This window comes from Panthera leo, chromosome D2, assembly GCF_018350215.1.
Source record: "Panthera leo isolate Ple1 chromosome D2, P.leo_Ple1_pat1.1, whole genome shotgun sequence".
Taxonomy (NCBI): Eukaryota; Metazoa; Chordata; class Mammalia; order Carnivora; family Felidae; genus Panthera; species Panthera leo.
The window spans coordinates 52,524,658-52,544,851 of record NC_056689.1 but is presented as its reverse complement, the minus strand read 5'-3'; the positions used below and the strand labels follow the sequence as shown (position 1 = coordinate 52,544,851).

Here is a 20,194-nt window from a genome sequence, read left to right as displayed (position 1 = left end):
TGTTTTCCTGAAATTAAAAAAAAAGATGTAAAAAGTTTTAAAAAGTTTTTAAAAAGCAACAAACACTACTCCTCTTTCACTTTTTAGTCAAGTTGTACATACCTACAATACTTGTCACCCTTCACAAACCCCAGATCCTATAAAAGGTTGAACTTAGATTATAAGGTAAAGATTTGCCATCAGAGAATGGAACTGAAATCAGAATGTCCCGCTTCTGTGAGTTTAAGAAAAAGCCTTAATGGTTCTTTTTAGTGTGGGGTTTTGGGTTGAGTAGTATTTAAAGCACTAAACTGTCTCTCCAGTATTTGAAGGGATTAAGTTTAGAGTTCATTGTGTTGACTGTCTTTTGAAAGATTAGATAGTTTAGTTAGGCTCCTACTGACCATGTAAATGTCTCAGTGTTTATTGACTGTCTGCAGTCATTATCAAAGACTCTGAACACAATCGACACCTTGTAAACAGAAATCCCATTATTTTTGTGGTACTGATAAGATTTACTGAGGATTTGATTTTTTCATGATTGACTAGCCAGTTAAAAATATTAATACAGTACAGGAGAGCATGATAAATGAGTATGAAGTCAGTCAACAAACTTGCCCTTTTATTTTGTTTGGAAACTACAATCTCATTTTGCTTGTAGATTGTAGAAATAATGATCTGTACAGTACAGTGCTCTGTTTAAAAACACTTCTTGGGGCACCTGGGTGGTTCAGTCAGTTGAGTGTCCAACTTCAGCTCAGGTCATGGTCTCATGGTTTGTGAGTTCGAGCCCCGCATTGGGCTCACAATGCTCTCAGCACAGAGTCCACTTCGGATCCTTGGTCCCCCTCTCTCTACCCCTCCCCTGATTGCGCTCTCCCAAAAATAAAATATTTTTTAAAATAATAAAAATAAAAACACTTCTTAAATGCATTTGGATGTGTTATATGCATTTCTACTAACCCTTCAATGATTCACAAAGAGATTTATGGCTTTTTTTAAAGAAATATGTCTTAAATTTTTCAGCACACGGAAAAATTCTATGGAGAGTGTACTAATTTAGTTCGGGAATATTATAAGGGCTTGTTTGTTGAGGGATCTAGGTCTGCATTTAAAAATGTTTTAATCAAAACAAAATTTGGAAAGGCAAGCATAGACGTGCTGCATTTGACCACAGGTAAAAACCCATGGGATCAATGTTATTTTGATTCTGAATTTGGTGATCACTGCCAGGGAGTTGCCATGCAAACTCCCTTCCCCATCTCCAGGAAGGTTTGTGAAAGATGTGAAAGATGGGTAAAGAAGTGTGCCTTCCCTGGGGAACTACACAGCAAGGCTTCAAGAAAAGATGACTTTTGGCAGCAGTTTCATGAAGCAAGGAGGAGCCTTGCTGCAGGAAGCACTGGAAGAGATCTAATGTTCAACAGAAAACAGAAAGGCAGAACTGGGATTAGACAGTTTTGCCCGAGAGATGTAGAAAGGGTGCCCCCCCCCCCCGCCTTGATTGCCTCAGAATCAAACATAAATTACTTCATATAAAACACCATAACTTTACAATTAAGTCCCAACACAGCCTACCAGCCTCATCAGCTCCCAGCCTTTGATCCCAGCCTTCAGGCCTCTGGCCTCTGTTTTTGCTGCACCCTGCTTCCTCAGCACCTGATTTGACACGCCACCTGCTTCCTCACCTCTCCTCTCTAACGCCCAAATGTCAGCTCTTCTGTGATGCCTTCACAAACTCCCTCAGGCAAATACCTCACTTGCTTCACCGTCTGCACAGATTGCTATCATCTCTGTGTGCCCAGCTTCCCCACATCTGTAAGCTCCTACAGGGCAGGACAAATCTTATTAAAGCCCCTCAGGGTCTAGCACATACTATGTGCTCAATAAATGTATAGGGCAGGAAGAAAGAAGACACATACCCCTGCCTTTGCTCACTCGCCCGCCTTTTTCCCTTCCACAATGAAACCTGCCCATCAGTGAAAAACCAACTGTGTTTTGAAGACATCCCTGACCAATGATCTCCCACCTCGGTCTAAACTCCCATAGCACCTAAGTGAGAATTACACAATTGACACTTAACGGACTTGTGTCCTCACCCTACTTGTGTTTTTGTATCTATGTGCTATTTCCCCAACCACAATCAAAGAGCTGTTTGGGGGGGGGGGGGAGGGGCGGAGTCTTTAACGTCCTCACATCACCCACAATGCCTAGCAGTGCTCAGTGGAAGGTCATTACCTACCAAGTGTTTGTTGATGAAGGAGGAGAGAGGAAAGGTCTGAAAGCCAGGAAGGTGATTTTAACAGGCTCCGTGAAGGAGGGCACATTCAGGACAGCCCAGGCCCAGACAGAGGACAAGCAATGAGGAGCTAGCTTGCTAGCAGACTGCCCCTAAATAATCAACCCTCAAAAGGAGACAAAGTAAGTCTGCCAGGTGTTTAACAGGGGAGGAAGAAAAAGGCCTGCACTTAAAGCTAATGACAAGCCAGAGTGTTGCAAATAGGAGCAAATGTCCACAGTCAGCTGCTGGAGTCAAACCAGGCAAAGAGAAAGTCCAAGAAGTGAGGACTTACTGAGCATTAATTATGTGTTAAGCATCTGATATACATTCTTTTCTAAAACATCTTTATTGAGGGGCACCTGGGTGGCTCAGTCGGTTAAGCGTCCAACTTCGGCTCAGGTCATGATCTCGCGGTCCGTGAGTTCGAGCCCCGCGTCGGGCTCTGTGCTGACCACTCAGAGCCTGGAGCCTGTTTCAGATTCTGTGTCTCCCTCTCCCTCTGACCCTCCCCCATTCATGCTCTGTCTCTCTCTGTCTCAAAAATAAATAAACGTTAAAAAAAATAAATTAAAAAAATAATAAAACATCTTTATTGAGAGGGGCACCTGGGTAGCTTATTAGGTTGAGCGTCCAACTCTTGATCTTGGCCCAGGTCATGATCTCACAGTTCATGAGATCGAGCCCCATGTCAGGCTCTGCACTGACAGCTTCGAACCTGCTTGGGATTCTCTCTTTGCTCCTCCCTCTCTCTGCCCCTTCCCAGATCACTCTGTAAATAAATAAATACGTGATAAATAAATAAATATTTTTAAAACATCTTTATTGAGATATAATTTACATACCATACAATTCAGCTATTTAGCCAAATTCAGTGTAGTTCACTGGGTTTTAGTGTATTCAGAGAGTTGTGCAACCAAAAGCCCAATCAATTTTACAATATTCTCATCACTCCAAAAGAACTCTGCACCCACTAGCAGTCACTCCCCATTTCCCTCATAGTGTCCTTCCCCCATCCCCCCGCCACCCAATCCCTACCTCCAACTCTAGGCAACCTCTACTCTGCTTTCTGTTTCTACAGATTTGCCTATTTTGGACATTTCATATAAATGTAATCATACAACATGTGGTATTTTATGCCTGACTTCTTTCACTTAGCATAGATTTTAAGGTTCATCCATGTCGTAGAGTATATCAGAACTTTATTGTTTCTTATTGCTAAATCGTATTCCATTGTGTGGATATATGACATTTTATTTATCCATTCAGCAGTTCGATGGACATTTCAAATGATTCTTGACATGCATTCCTTCATTGTTTCTCCCCAATACTTCTGGGAGGCAGGTATTTGTGTTCTCATTTCACAGATGAGTGAACTGAGCCTCAGAAAGGTTAACTACCCTGCCCCTTCATGTAAATAATGGCATTGAGACTGAACCAAGTCTGCCTGAGTCCAGAGCCTCTAAGTTCAATCACCACCTGTTATTTGGCAAACACTGTCAATGGGGGCATATAGATCATGCCAAGTTCCAAGCACTCACAGACATCACTGATGTTCCCCACTGAGCTATAAATTTTAAAATGTGATAGTTGTGTGACATAGCAGAAAGACCATGAGCTTTGAAGCTAGACAGTCTTGAATTTGAATCCCACATATTAGCTTTGTGATTTGGGGTAGACTGTTTAACTTCTCTGAGCCTGTTTATTCACCTATGAAAATGCAGTTAATTCGTACCTTGCAGGATTAAATGAGCCCATAAATATAAAGTACTTGACATATAATAGGTAATCAAAATATTATTCTTTTTTTGCAGTGATAATAAAATCAAGTAAAATACACACACACACACACACACACACACACACACACACACACACACACACTTCCCTCAGAGAGAGGAATCTCAGGACGCTGGTTTGGGATATGCAGTAGTAAGAAATCCAGTCAGAAGTCTCCAATGGTAGGCAGACACAGATAAGAGGCAGGAGCTCAGGTGAGGGGTCAGGGCTAGAGATATAGACTTGGGGGTTATCAGCATGGCACTCAGGGTTGAAGCTGTGACCACTATCTGGGTTGAACCGGGCAGAAAGTAAAGAAATGAGTCCAATGCCTGAGCCTTGGGATGTCCATAGTTAATTCCAGGAGAAAGAATAACAAACAGTAAGGGTTATAGAATTTGGAGGTATGTAGTTATACCAGTATGGCATTTAATTTTGAAAGCCAAAGAAAAAATATATATTCAAGAAAGGGATAAGAGGTAGGGGAGAACGTTGAGAAGTTTATGTTGTAGAGACGTTTGCAATAATGAGAACTGAAAGCAGACCACTGCATTTTGTAGTCAGGCAGTCAGTGTGACTTAGATCCTGAGCATCCATCCATCCATCCATCCATCCATCCATCCATCCATCCGTTCCTTGTTCATTCAGCATTCACTGAACACCTGTGGTGCACCAGGCACTGGATTATGCCTCTGAGAAACACATGGATAAAGAAAGCACAATCCTTTGCTGAACTGCACATGGCATAAAACAGAAGGGAAGTTCAGTGTTCTGAGACCCCTTCTGTACATGAGTTGGGCCCAGCAGGAGAAACTAGCTTCATGGGACAATTATGATAGAAAGATAGAGAATTTGCAAATCAGGAGGGAACTGAAGGGCATGTCAAAGGCAGGCTGAATGAAGAGGGGCTTTTTAATTTAATTTTAATAGGGGGATTAAAGAGGCGGGAAAAGCGAAGGCTGACACATCTGGGTTCACATATTTGACACAAATGTCATCTGAGGCTTCTTCTCTCCTTGGCTCACAGTTGGAATGTGGCTACGTGAGTCTATCAATTTTTGAAACTTGGGGTGAATTTTTTTAAGGTTGACACTGCATTTTGAGTGCATATATGGATCATTTCTTTCTTTCTTTTTTAAGTTACTCTATTTATTTTGAGAGAGGGAGAGTGGAGGAGGGAGAGAGAGAGAGACAGAATCCCAAGCAGGCTGTCAGCACAGAGCCCAACATGGGGTTCAAACCCACAAACCATGAAATCATGACCTGAGCCGAGATCAAGAGTTGGATGCTTAACCAACTGAGCCACCCAGGTGCCCCTATATTGATCATTTCGTTCCAAGAATCTTCAAGGATACAGAATTTTTTCTCCCAAAAGCTTGAGTAAAATGAATCCTTCAAAACAGCATACTATGTCCATCCTTTAATTCATGTAGGTCAAGTTTTAGCCACTACAGAAGCTAGAGATTCCTCCCCTTCCCTCATTCCCCAACCTTTAGTCAAGGTAGCCCCCCAGCGGAGAGACAAGTCAAGGAATGGGGGTCAGGATGCCATGGCATCAAGTCTGTGGCATACTTCCTATTTCTCATTAAAACACATAGATAAAGAACAGTGAAGAAAAATCAGTTCAGAAGTTACAGGTAGAAAACCAAAAACAGGCATTTAATAGAAATGGAAACGCTGAAGTTAAATAAAACCAGAAGACCAACAAAGGCAAAACATTGTGACACATTTAATACTAAAGGATAAAACAAGTTGAAAGAGCTAAGTAAAGAAAAAAAAAAAAAGTTAGAGAACTAAGCTTGAAAAAGCTGAATAAAGAAAAGCCACAAAAATAAAAAAGACTAAATATTGACAAGCTGAAGTTACAACGAAACTTTGAAAACTGGATGATGCAAAAATGTTAGTAACATTACGATAAATAAAAAGGAAGACGATAGGAGTAGATTTTAATTTTTTTTTTAGTTTATTTATTTTGAGACAGTGTGAGTGATGGAGGGGCAGAGAGAGAGGGAGAGAGAGAATTTCAAGCAGGTTCCACACCATCAGTGCAGAGCCCGACAGAGGGTTCGAACCGTGAGATCATGACCTGAGCTGAAACCAAGAGTCAAACGCTTAACTGGCTAAGCCACGCAGGCACCTCAGGAGTAGATTTTTAAAAGTCTAATCAAAATAGTCGAGGAATAAAAAAGAAAATAATAAAATGATAAGGTAAGAGAATAAAAATTATTCAAATACTAAAATCAGATTAAATGTAAAAGAATACAATTATATGGGGGCACCTGGGTGGCTCAGTGGGTTGAGCGTCCAACTTCGGCTCAGGTCATGATCTCACGGTTTGAGTTCGAGCCCCATGTTGGGCTCTGTGCTGACAGTTCGGGGCCTGGAGCCTGCTTCGGGTTCTGTGTCTCCCCCTCTCTGTGCCCCTCCCCTGCTCATGCGCTGTCTTTCTCTGTCTCTCAATAATAAATAAACGTTAAAATTTTTTAAAAAAGAATACAATTATATCAAATACTAAAATGCATAAAATTAGTGAAAATCAAGTTAAGAGAAATCAGGATTTAAAAAAACACATTAACAAAAATATGTGAATATTTTTAAAGCTAAGGTGTTAAAAACAAATCTCTGATAAGAATTAAACACACATCTATAGGGAAACGCTGACAGGTAGTGTCTGTTCATAACATGATCCTCTGGGTTGAATGAAGCCACACCTACCGTGGTTCCTGATGGAGGGCGAGGACAGAGCCCAGGGAATAACAGCAGAGCAAGATTTCTCTCCTGCATCTTGATGGGGACACAGTACCAAGCCCTGGGTTCCAGGGCAGCTGGGAGAGGCCAGGCCTCCCCAGGATTCTGCTCCACCCTGCAAAAGTTCTTGAAAGTGATAACATCAGAAGACAACTGGTCACAGGGTGAAGGGCTCACAGGGTGTCAGCAAGATGTCCCTCTCTCGCATATAAAAGAAGTATCAGTTAGGTTAGGGTTAGCTGCAAGTAATATGGATCCAGAAAAAAAGAGAGTTCCACAACCTGGAATTGCATTTCTTTCTCGTGTATCCATCCAAAGGTAAGCCCAGGCTCAGATGATAATTCTGCTCCCTGAAGTTCTCAGGGTCTTGGGCTCCTTCCAGCTTTCTGCTCACCATTCATAGGACCCTACACTCAGGCCTTGTCCTCATGACCCAGAGTGGAGGTCCAGCCCCTCTCTCCAGAAGGAAGGAAATAAGAAAGGGCAAAGAGAATATACCAGTCAGCCCTTTTTTTTTTCTCTTTTAATTTTATTTATTCCTGAGAGAGATAGAGAGACAGAGCATGAGTGGGGGAAAGGCAGAGTGATAAAGGTACACAGAATCTGAAGTAGGCTCCAGGCTCTGAGCTGTCAGCACAGAGTCCAACACAGAGCTTGAACTAATGAGCCGAGAGATCATGACCTGAGCCCAAGTCGGATGCTTGACCGACTGAGCCACCCAGGCGCCCCAGCTCCTTTTATTTAAAGTTTATTTATTCATTTTGAGAGAGAGAGAGAGAGAGAGGAATAGAGAGTGAGCAGGGGAGGCACAGAGAGAGAGGGAGAAAGAGAATCCCAAGCAGCTCCACGCTGTTAGCATGGAGCCCAACGTGAGGCTCAAACCCACAAACCGTGAGATCATGACCTGAGCCGAAACCAAGAGTCAGATGCTTAACCAACTCAGCCACCCATGCATCCCATTAAGGAAGGTTTCCAGAACGGCCCCCACAGCAGTTGTAAGTAACTAAGTAACACTTAGCCGCGAGAGATGCTGGAAGATGTAGTTGCACCTGCACAGCTGCACATTTTGTTATGACGGAAAGTGAGAATGGATCCTGAGGGTCATTAAAAGTCTCTGTCCTGGTTGGCTGTAACATCAGCACCCTTCTCCATTCCTCTCCTGAAGAAGGTGCATTTATTTCAGGTGAGAGACAATTTTTTATTCAATATATGAAATTTATTGTCAAATTGGTTTCCATACAACACCCAGTGCTCATCCCAAAAGGTGCCCTCCTCAATACCCATCACCCACCCTCCCCTCCCTCCCCCCCCCCCATCAACCCTCAGTTTGTTCTCAGTTTTTAAGAGTCTCTTATGCTTTGGCTCTCTCCCACTCTAACCTCTTTTTTTTTTTTTTCCTTCCCCTCCCCCATGGGTTTCTGTTAAGTTTCTCAGGATCCACATAAGAGTGAGAACATATGGTATCTGTCTTTCTCTGTATGGCTTATTTCACTTAGCATCACACTCTCTAGTTCCATCCATGTTGCTACAAAGGGCCATATTTCGTTCTTTCTCATTGCCATGTAGTACTCCATTGTGTATATAGACCACAATTTCTTTATCCATTCATCCGTTGATGGACATTTAGGCTCTTTCCATAATTTGGCTATTGTTGAGAGTGCTGCTATAAACATTGGGATACAGGTGCCCCTATGCATCTGTACTCCTGTATCCCTTGGGTAAATTCCTAGCAGTGCTATTGCTGGGTCATAGGGTAGGTCTATTTTTAATTTTCTGAGGAACCTCCACACTGTTTTCCAGAGTGGCTGCACCAATTTGCATTCCCACCAACAGCGCAAGAGGGTTCCCGTTTCTCCACAGCCAGGTGAGAGACAATTTTAAGCATCTTTGATAACCCATATCTTGCTAGAGGAAAGAAGACTCCAGTAAAACTACATGAACAAACACTGGCATAAATATGAATGTTTCCACACACTGTGAGAAGGGTCATGATTTGATCACAAGACGCCAACACCTTACCCTGCTCTAATGTGTCAGGAATCTGAAAATGAAAGTTATTATACGGTGGTAAAGACCCAAGTTTGCCTCTTGATACAAAGGAAGTCATTAGATTTCTGGTTTGGTTTCTGCCTTCTATTTACTTCCCTCAATGTTCTGCCCTGAATAAGTTACCCACCCGGATAAGCACCCTTTCTCCCCATTTCCCCCTCTGGGATACACTGTTGGACCCAAAGAAATTTACAGAGGAATACAGAAGAATGTACAGGTCTCCCATTATACTTCCAGCACTGTATTAGTGACTAAGGAGTATCACAAAAGGAAAAGCCTTCAGGCCCTGTGACAAGCAGATGCATTTATAGGGCCTCAGTTTTACTTCCGTGTAATAAAGGAATTGAACTGCATTTGGGGGTTCTATGGTCTGTATAAGGATATACTAAGTAGCTGGTCAAAAACGCCAGATCTCACATAGATGAATAAATTTTAATGTAACAGTATGAAAACTCTAGTGATGTGATATCAGATTCCACACTGTAATTACCCTTTAAGAAACTGTTACTTGTCCCATGTTAGTGAAATATCAAAAAAAAAATCACAATTATCTGAGAATGCTATTAAAATATCCTTCTTTTTTCCAACTACATACCTGTATGAGACTCCCCAGACTTCAACGAAAACAACGTATCACAACAGATTCAATCAATGCAGAAGCAGAAAAGAGAATCTACCTGTCCTTAATAAAAGCCTGGATAATAAGGAGATTTGCAAAAATATAAAGATGATACCACTCTTCTCACCAAATTATTTGTTGTTTTGGAAAATACAATTATTGTTCATGAGATGTGTATGTTAACGTGTGATGTTTTTATTGTTGTTATTTTAAAAGAGATTAATAAATAAATATTTCAACTTTTAAGATGAAAAAAAATGATAAAATCCAAGAATCCAAGCCTTCCAACCTTCCCCTCATACCACCACTGCCAGCACCATGAAGGCTTCTGGTTCAGCAGGAATGAGGCTTGGACTAAGAATGTCCATTCTTTTTCCTTCTTCTTCTTTTTAAACTTTAGTTCACATACAATGCAATATTGGTTTCAGAAGTAGAATTGAGTGATTCATCACTTACATACAACACCCAGGGCTCATCGTCACAAGTGCCCTCCTTAACACCCATCACACATCCAGCCCATCCCTCACCCACCTCCATCTGTCAACCCATAGTTTGTTCTCTATCATTAAGAGTCTCTTGTGGTTTGTTTCCCTCTCTTCTCTTCCCACCCCCCACAATATATTCATCCATTTTGTTTCTTAAATTCCACATGTGAATGAAATCACATGGTATTTTTCTTTCTCTGATTGACTTATTTCACTCAGCATAATATATTCTAGCCCCATCCACATCATTGCAAATGGCAAGATTTCATCATCTTTGATGGCTGAGTAATATTCCATTACACACACGCACACACACCCCACATCTACTTTATCCATTCATCAGTCCATGGACATTTGGGCCCTCTCCATGGTTTGGTTATTGGTGATAATGTTGCTATAAATATTGGGGTGCATGTACCCCTTCAAACCTCTATTTTTGTATCCTTTGGGTAGATACCTAATAGTGCAATTGCTGGATCATAGTTCTATTTTTAGTTTCTTGAGGAGCTTCCACACTGTTATCCAGAGGGGCTGCACCAGTATGCATTCCCAACAGTACAAGAGGGTTCCCCTTTCTCTGCATCCTCACCAACACCTCTTGTTACTTGTGTTGTTAATTTTAGCCATAATGACAGGTGTGAGGTGGTATCTCATTGTGGTTTTGATTTGTATTTCCCTGATGATGAGTGATGTTGAGCATCTTTTTATGTGTCTGTTTGCCATCTGTACGTCTTGAATAGAAAAGTTTCTATTCATGTCTTCTGCCCATTTCTTCACTGGGTTATTTGTTTTTTGGGTGCTGAGTTTGATAAGTTCTTTATAGATTTTGGATACTAATCCTTTATCAGATGTGTCATTGGCAAATATCTTCTCCCATTCCGTAGACTGCCTTTTAGTTTTGTTGGTTGTCTCCTTCACAAGAATATCCATTCTTGATGATTCCCCCAAGTGGTTCTGATGCAGATGGTACTCAGACTACGTTTTGGATGGGAGGTCTCTGTAGCCCTCCCACCCCTAATTATAAATAGGAAAGAAAGGAAGAGAAATATATTACTTGAAGGACAATGGAGAGATTTACAAATGGTATTTTTGTTTCCTCTGAGTAGATTTCAGGGCCAATCATGTGATCTCCCCTCACTTTGAGTTAATGCTTCAAAGTGTCATGGCTTCCTCACCTGTCCTTAAACCTGCCTATCCGGCCAGTGTGCATTTAGCTATGTTTGAACTGAATGTTTCCTTTGGTAAAGCTTTCCTCCATTATAGTCATTTCTCAAAGGATTTATAACCTTCAAGGTAAAGGTCCCTGAAACAGGACTCGAAGGATGATCTCCACCATAGACTCATTAAGACCACTTCAGGTACATTAATGTCCTCGGTCCCCAGATTTATTGCAACACAGTAAAAACTCTTTTTAGAAAGCATACTCTTAGTTCCATTTATCCAGCACGCTTTTCCAGAAAGAGATTAGAAGTAAAATGATTTGAGATAGAATCAAAGAATTCCATCTTTTTAATTAGTGTGTTAAACACAGGAACACCTAATACAAATATTTGACTATGTGGTCCAGCATTGGCTCTGAGGTCACCAGGGTAAATTTATAGGAAACTCTGAAGGCCCTCACAATAATTTTCTTTGGTTATGACTTCTCGAATTGCTCTTCATTGCCAATAGCACTGCATTTGGACATAAATAAAATTTGCTGAATTAGGGCACTGCTCTGGTTAAAATGTTTAATCTTCACTTTAAATGGGTGGTGGTCATTGAGGCCCTTCTGTTTTGTGGAAGAGGGTACCTTTACACAAGGTAAGTTCTTTTTACACAGCCTAATGACTCACTAATTTAAAATCCTTTTTGGGTAGATGCCATGTTTGTCTGGTCAACATGGGGGCGGAGAGGAAGCAGAAATCTGTTTCAAAAGTATTTTATGTTAGTACAATGCTACGATGCATAGTTTATTATTGAACATATTATGTAAATAGTTTTATTACGTGCTTCCGTGGGGAAAAAGTTGCTAATCACATGCTTAAACAGTATCTGCTTTGCACAAAAACCTGTCTCACAAAGGAGATTTAGTATTTCATCACTGATGCTTTATATCACGGGCTCTGGACTGTCTGTGTCTAATGTGCCAAATTTGTTCCTTGTCTGAAGTAAGAAGCAGCTGTGCTATGGAGAGAGAAGAGGCAAAGAACCTTGCACAGCCAGGACAACATGAGGACAAAGAGAGAGAGGAAAAAGCCCTAGGGACAGGGCATGGGGTGGAAGAGTGTGTGTTGTATTTCAGAGCACCTTTAAATGGACTTTTACCTTTCTATTATGTTTTTACTCAGGGCTGTCTTTAAATTCTGTGTTAGGTAGAACCCTGAAATGTCTCCCTTTTACAGCACACTCCTCCAATATCACCCCAAAACCCCCTATACAGCACCTAAAAGTTTCTTTGCCTCTCCAGGGCCCAACCTAGTGCCCGGCACTTGGTAGACATTCACTAAAGGTTTGTTGAATGAATGGATAGTTGGATGGAGAGAATAGAGAACCACCAATTTAACACATCTTTTAAAGTACAGATCTCTTCATGAAGGTTAGAGGTCTGTTGGTTGTTGTCATGAATGTGGATGGGTTGAATTAATTTCATTCCTTGGGAGAAGTTGAAGTGACAAAAAATTTGGAGTATGAGACACTAGCAGAGAGGAGAGGAGAAGGCAGGTCCTGTTCGGGACATCAGTGAGCAGCCAGAAGCAGAAGCAACATGAGGGCTTTGAGCCCCTGGAGGATGGTGGTGAGGGTGTAAAGAATCCCAGTGAATTTTCCAAACTAGGATCACATCATTTCTGGTTGGACATAGTATCTCTCCTGAGCTTTAACAAAATTATTTTCTTTCTATTCATCCTCCACCCCAGTTTCAAGCCCCTGAGAAGCCAAGGTATCCTCTAGCAAAGAAATGCTTGCAATTACTTATTTTGAGCATCTCAAGGGGGAAATGGCATAGCTCCAAGAGAGGGCTCGGGAAAGTTAGAGAGGCATCAGCAGTGGCTCTCAGCCATACAGTTTGAACAATTTATTTAATTTCCCAATCTCTGACAGACCTGCCATCCTCCTCTCAGAAAATGATGCTATTTTCATCACCAGAAACAAGCCATTACGGGGGTGCCTGGGTGGCTCAGTCAGTTATGCGTCTGACTTCGGCTCAGGTAATGATCTCATGTTTCATGAGTTCAAGCCCCGCATCCGGCTCTCTGCTGTCAGCATGGAGCCCACTTTGGATCCTCTTTCTTCTTCTCTCTCTCTGCCCCTTCCCCACCTGCTCGCTCACTCGCTCTCTCTCACACACAAAAATAAATAAACTAAAAAAAAAAAAGCCATTACATTTATGTTAGAAAGAGCCTGTCCAGGGGTGCCTGGGTGGCTCAGTCAGTTAAGCATTCGACTTCAGCTCAGGTCATGATCTCACAGTTCGTGAGTTCAAGCTCCATGTTGGGTTCTCTGCTGTCAGCGCAGAGCCTGCTCAGGATTCTCTGTCTCCCTCTCTCTCTGCCCCTCCCCCACCCCTCTCAAAACTAAACAAACACTAAAAAAAGAAAGAAAGAGCCTGTCCATTGATGAGGAAATAGTTATATTATAGACAACTATGCAACAGTTTAAAAGAATGAAGTTGATAAAAATCTACCAACAAGAAGAGTTCTCAAAGCCAAATTCTTAAATGAGAAAAGCAAATTGGGAAAAGTATGCTATTTCACCAATTTCTAAAAAACACGTGTCAACAATATATTTCTGGATGTATGCATATATGTAAAATCATACAAATAGATCTAGAAGCACCACACTGGTAACACACTGCTCCTAGAGACAGGATTAGGACCAAAGGAAAACTGATCACAAGTAACTTCTGTTTTATCTGTATCAGTGCTGGAAACAAACAAGCAAAATCAAATTATGGCCTTTTCCTCTGGAAAATAAAAGAGGAAAGAGGTTCCTGGATGGCTCAGTTGGTTAAGCGCCTGACTTTGGCTCAGGTCATGATCTTACCGCTCGTGAGTTTGAGCCCCACATCGGTCTCTGTGCTGATAGCTCAGAGCCTGGAGCCTGCTTTGGATTCTATATTCCTCTCTTGCTCTGCCTCTCATCTGCTCGTTTTCTCTCTCTCTCTCTCCCTCTCTCTCTCTCTCTCTCTCAAGAATAAATAAAAAAAAAAAAATAGAGAGAGATATTCACAAATCACTCATTCACATTCTGGTGGGCCTCTGATACTCTTGACTTACTGAGTCATCTCCAAAGGCTAGAAAGGGCCTACTCCATGTTTCTGTTGTCCATTACAGTTGCTACACAAGGCTAATGAGCACTTGAAATGTGGCTAGTCCAAGCTGAAATAGGTTGTCCCAAAATATACACCAGAATTCAAAGATTCAGTAAAAACAAAACAAAACCAAAAATAGTAAAATACCTCATTAATAATATTGTGTATATTTATTACAGGTTGAAATTATACATTAAATAAAATATATTACTTAAATTAATTTTATTCGTTTATTTTACTTGTTTTTCATTTATTTTACCTTTTTAAATGTGACTACTGGAAGATTTTAAATTACATCATGTAGCTTATGTTACATTCCTGTTGGACAGTGCTGGTCTAGGTGATGAAAATTTTAAACACGGCAATTACCTGAATAATCCTATTAAATTTATACAGTAAACATTTTTTTTCTATCGAAGAAAATTTAAATGTGTGCTTCATCAGCTTTGGATCCATTTTGGCTGGCTTACATTCAACACATGCACTGAGTAGGTATCTCCAAAACTTCATACTGAGCTTCAGCTAAAGCTCATTACCTTGTAGGATTATAATGAAGATCCCAAGAGATGGCCTGTTTAAGGTGCTTAGTCTGGAATTGTCTAAATGTGAAGTCATCTTTGGGCTGGAGGCTGAAACCAAATTATCCTTTTACTTCTCCCATTCAATAACCCTTCTAGGCCCAATAAATGTAAGTGCTCTCATCCTTCCTCAATTCAGTACTAAAAAGACACCCATTCAATTTTCGATTGCTCCACACAGATTTTTTTAAATAATTTTTTTTTCAAATTCACCCCACCTAATTTATTACTTATTTCCCTTTTTTCTCCCCTTTGGGTTGCTTCAAGCTTTTTCATCATATTCTTCTAAAATTAACACCTCATTCTCAAACCTCTTCATTTTCTCAGCAACCTCCTCCAGGTGACCACCTCTGCCCTCCCGTTGTTATTTGCTGCAAACACAGACCTCCTAGAAAACCATTTATTCAGACTTAGTGATTTGGACACAGCTGTTTATTTGAATCAGCCATTTCCTTATTGTTCTAATTTCACTTTCAAATTCTATTTCCTTGGTTATTTGCTTCTCAGATTACAAATCACTTTTTTCCAGAAAGGAGGGAAAAATTTAGTACATATGGTAGCACTGAAGTATTTTCTCCAGTCCTTTCTTATAAAAGTAGTTGAGCTTAAACTGTATGTTTAAGAGCTGTTCAATTCCCTGAAGGCGAATTAAGCAAATTAAGACAAATTAATTTAAGGCAAATTAAAAAAAAAAAAAAAAAAAAAAAAAAAAGAGGGGCGCCTGGGTGGCTCAGTCGGTTGAGCGTCCGACTTCGGCTCAGGTCATGATCTCACAGTCTGTGAGTTCGAGCCCCGCGTCGGGCTCTGTGCTGACAGCTCAGAGCCTGGAGCCTGCTTCGGATTCTGTGTCTCCCTGTCTCTCTTCCCCTCCCCTGCTCATGCTCTGTCTCTCTCTGTCTCAAAAATTAAAAAAAAAAAAAAAAAAAAAAAAAAACATTAAAAAAATTTTAAAAAAAAAAGAGTAATTGAACCAGATGTGTTTTTTCTCTTAAGAAAACAAAAGTTTCAAAAAAAAAAAAAAAAGAAAACAAAAGTTTCTCCCTAGTCCTCCGCTGACATTCCTAACAAGGAACCTTAAAGGACACAAGGAATAACAATAGCCAACATTTATACAGTCTGTTATAAACCCAGCACAGTTCCATGCACTTGACATTTAATTTTTTTTTTTTTTTTCTTAACAGCAATTCCCCAGCCTGCTCAAGAGGAAATTGCTGGGTAAAAGTAGTAGTTCATTACCTTGTCTTCTATTTGTTTTGTTTTGTTTTTTTCTATTATGCACCAGGGAAAACCCTGGTCATAGGTTTCCCAATCCCTGGTTTTGAATATTCACACCCAAAGTCACTAATCTTTCTTGTTAACACCTTGTAGTTTGGCCCTTGATTAATTCAACCAGTGATTAGCACTTCTACAATAAGTGTTAATCTCTCTTTTAAAATACCTCAAAGCTCGGCCCTTTATTGAGGCTTTCTGCCCCAATCACAGTACACAGGAGAGGGTTTCCCTATTGTGAGTGGTATCTACAAGGCATTTCCCATGCACACCACCAGCTTGGGAAAGGCCTGCTTCAAAGTCCTTTGTACAATTAAAGCATGGACTCATAGGCTCAGGTTTGCACCCACCACATGCAGTAGACTCCAAATGTGTACAGCCATTAATTATGTTAAAAGCAGGAGGCCAGCTACTTCGACACCAAAAGGGCATAAACCTCCAGAGGGCAACATGGGCAGTTTAGCCTGGGAGGAGGGGATTCACTGCTGGGTAGTGCTTTCTGGTTCCCAGCCGCGAAGCTGGTCAAGCATGAGAAACAGAGCCTTCTTAGAAGCAGCCAGCATAGCCGTAAGTGCCTCGGCTGGCAGGTGTGAAGGCCTCAGCTCTCCAAGAGCAGTTCTCTCCCTGACAATGTATGTATGTGAACTAACGCATAATTTCAGGGAGGTACCCTAGTCCTTTCCATTTCACAAGTGAGGATATGGGTTTACTTTAGAGGCATTTGTCTAGGCTCACACTCTTGAAGTAGCAAGCCCTGAGAAGGCACCCTACGTGAAGAAAGACAAACATAACAAGCTAACTTTTCCTTTTCCATTTAAAAGAGAACGGCTTTGATCTTGGGTTCATGGTAGGTGGTCAGCTTTCATTGGAGGCTATAGTTTCAACACTTTAAAAAGTTTCATATAAAGGCAAACTTCCCCACATGCCCTCCACTACTTGTAGCTGGGGGAAGGGGGCACTCAACATAAAAGACTATTCTAAGAGAACACGCCAACTAATTTAAATATTTTTCTTTTATAGCACAGCAGTGATGCCACAACCCCACCTTTAGGATGCATTTACCCATTAGCCCATTCTTTCCAGTCATCAACTCTTTGACACAGGCATAGCGAATATTCTCATTTCATTTTACAGATAAAGTGGAAGCCCAAAGGGGAAGCCCAAAGTCACCTAAATATATGATCACACAGCCATGATACTGGGTGGAGGTAAGATTTATTTTTGGTTCCCTCTAGCTTGTGTGGCCAAGAGCATAAGCATGCTCTATTGGGCTCTTTCTCAATCAGAAGGATCAGAACTTGGCATAAGCTATTTATCAGCAGCAGAGCAAGGGCTGGAAAAAAAATCAGTAAACGTCACACTTGCACTGGGGTGAAGGGAGAACACGTTTGTCTACAGTAGAGTCAAAAGGCTTAGGGAGCAACAAGCCCAGCATGGTGGTAGCAGTCCATTATGCAAAGACCCAAGAAACTAGGGTAGAGAGAAGTGGGAATTCCAGAGGAGTCAAGGGCAACTGTGGGTAAAGGCATGCTTTCATTACACTTTACCCTCACTCTCTCCTAGACCAGATGGACCTGGACCAATACATGGTTCTTGAGCTTTAAAGTAAGATCTCAGTGAGGGAGAGGGGTGGCTTATTAAAACACAGGTTCTGGGGGCACCTGGGTGGCTCAGTCAGTTGAGCATGTGACTCTTGATTGTGGCTCAAGTTGTGACCTCATGGTTTGTGAGATCCAGCCCCATGTAAGGCTCTGAGCTCTGAGCCGATGGCGCAGAGTCTGCTTGAGATTCCCTTTCCCTCTCTCTCTCTCTGCCTCCCCTCCCCCACCCCGCTCATGCTCTCGCACGTTCGCTCTCTAAAATAAATAATTTTTAAAAAACACACAGATCCCTTGTTCCACCTATTCCTATGAATCAAAATCTATGAAAGTGAGAATGTGCATTTAAACAAGCTTCCTAGGGATTCTGGCCACACTTGGAGAAGCATAGGCCAGATTGCAGGGGAAAGTCTGCAGGTGTGTGTGGCTTCCTGCAGCCAAGACAGCTCAGCTTGGTTCTGCATTGAATGAGAGCAGATAAGCAGGGGAAAGCTTTTGCATGAGCTGAAACAGGAAAGGACAATTATTATAAGAAGTGTGCAAATCCAATGAGAAAATGTTCCAACTTTTCCGACAGTGGTCCAGCATTGCAACGGTGTAGGCATACGAGATTAGACGGAAGAGCTGGCTACCTGGACATCTATTACCAAACTAAGTCTAATGCCAGAAATGAAAGAGAAGATATCACTACAGATCCCATGGGCATTAAAAGGATAATAAAAGAATATTATAAACAACTCTATGCCCACACATTTGATAACCTAGATGAAATGCACCAATTCCTTGAAAAACACAACCTGCCAAAACTCACACAAGAAAAAGTAGCCAATCTTGGGGCGCCTGGGTGGCTCAGTCGGTTAAGCATCCAACTTGGCTCGGGTCATGATCTCACAGTTTGTGAGTTCAAGCCCTGCGTCGGGCTCTGTGCTGACAGCTCAGAGCCTGGAGCCTGCTTCAGATTCTGTGTCTCCCCTCTTTCTGCTCCTCCCCCACTTGTGCTCTGTCTCTCTCTGTCTCTCAAAAATGAATAAATGTAGAAAAAAAATTTTTTTAAATAGCCAATCTGAATAGGCCCATATCTATTTTAAAAAGTGAATCAATACTTAATAATCTTCCAAAACAGAAAGTGCCAGGCCCAGATGGGCCCACTGGTGAATTCAAAGAAGAAATTATACCAATTCTCTATCCTCTTTCTAAGGATATCCTCCTTCAGAGGACAGAAGCAGAGGAAATCTTCTGAACTTGTGCTATGAGACCAGCACTACCTTAATATCAAAACCAGATAAAGATATTGCAAGAAAAGAAAACTGCAGGCCAATATCTCTTATGAACACAGATGCAGAACTCCTTAAGAAAATATTAGCAAATTGAATCCAACAACAATGTATAAAAGGAATTATACACCATACCAAGTGGGACTTGTCCCAGGTATGCAAGACTGGTTCACAATTCAAAAATCAATTACTATAATCTATCATATCAACAGGCTAAAGAGGAAAAATCATATCATCATATCAAAAGATGCAGAAAAAGCATCTGCCAAAATTCAACAAACACCAATTCATGATAATAAAAAAAATCTCTCAGTAAACTAGGAGGAGAATAACTTCCTCAACTTGATAAAGAATACCCACAAAAAAAACCTACAACTAACATCACATTTAATGGTAAGAAACTTAAAACTCTCCCACTAGTCAGGAACAAAGCAAAAATATCCCTTTTCACCATTTGTTTTTAACATCATACTGGAGGTTCTAGATAATGCAGTAAGACAAGAAAAGGAAATAGAAGATATACTGACTGGGAAAGAAGAAACAAAACTGTCTTTGTTCAAAGATGACATGATCATCTACGTAGAAAATCTGAAAGGAATGACAAAAAAATCTCCCATAATTAATAAGTGATTATAGCAAGACTGTAGGATTCAAGTTCAATATACAAAATCAATCACAATATACAAAACCAATCACTTTCTTATATACTATCAATGAACAAGTGGGACTTGAAATTAAAAAAAAAATAATATCATTTATATTAGCATCCCCCCAAAATGAAATACTTGGGTATAAATCTAACAAAATATGTACAAGATCTATATGAGGAAAACTACAAAACTCTGATGACAGAAATCAAAGAACTAAATGAATGGAGAGATATTCCATGTTCATTCATAGATAGGAAGACTCAATATCATTAAGATGGCAGTTCTTCTCAACTTGATTTGTAAATTTAAGTCATTCTTCATCAAAATCCCAGCAGGTTATTTTGTGGATTTTGGCATACTGAGTTTAAACTTTATACGTAAAAGCAAAAGACCCAGAATAGCCAACACAATACTGAAGGAGAAGAACAAAGCTGAAGAACTGATAATACCCAACCTCAAGAATTACTATAAAGCTGCAGTAATCAAGACAGTGTACTATTGGCAAAAGAGTAGACAAATAGATCAGTGGAGCAGAACATAGAGTCCAGAAATAGACCCACATAAATATAGTGAACTGATCTTTGACAAAGGAGCCAA

At 40.8% G+C, this 20,194-nt stretch overlaps 1 protein-coding gene across 2 annotated transcripts in view; it reads right to left on the bottom strand.

Moving 5' to 3' along the window:
• The window catches only part of EXOC6 (exocyst complex component 6), a 296,860-nt gene that overhangs the window by 239,235 nt on the left and 37,431 nt on the right, over positions 1-20,194 (bottom strand). The window contains exon 1 of one of the 2 annotated variants that reach the window (XM_042908849.1): positions 6,752-7,309. The exons of the other annotated variant lie outside the window; for it this stretch is intronic. Coding sequence (XP_042764783.1) covers positions 6,752-6,927 — 176 coding nt within the window. The 5' untranslated portion in view covers positions 6,928-7,309. Of the gene's footprint in view, positions 1-6,751; positions 7,310-20,194 lie in introns of those variants that run through there. 2 annotated transcript variants of the gene reach the window in all.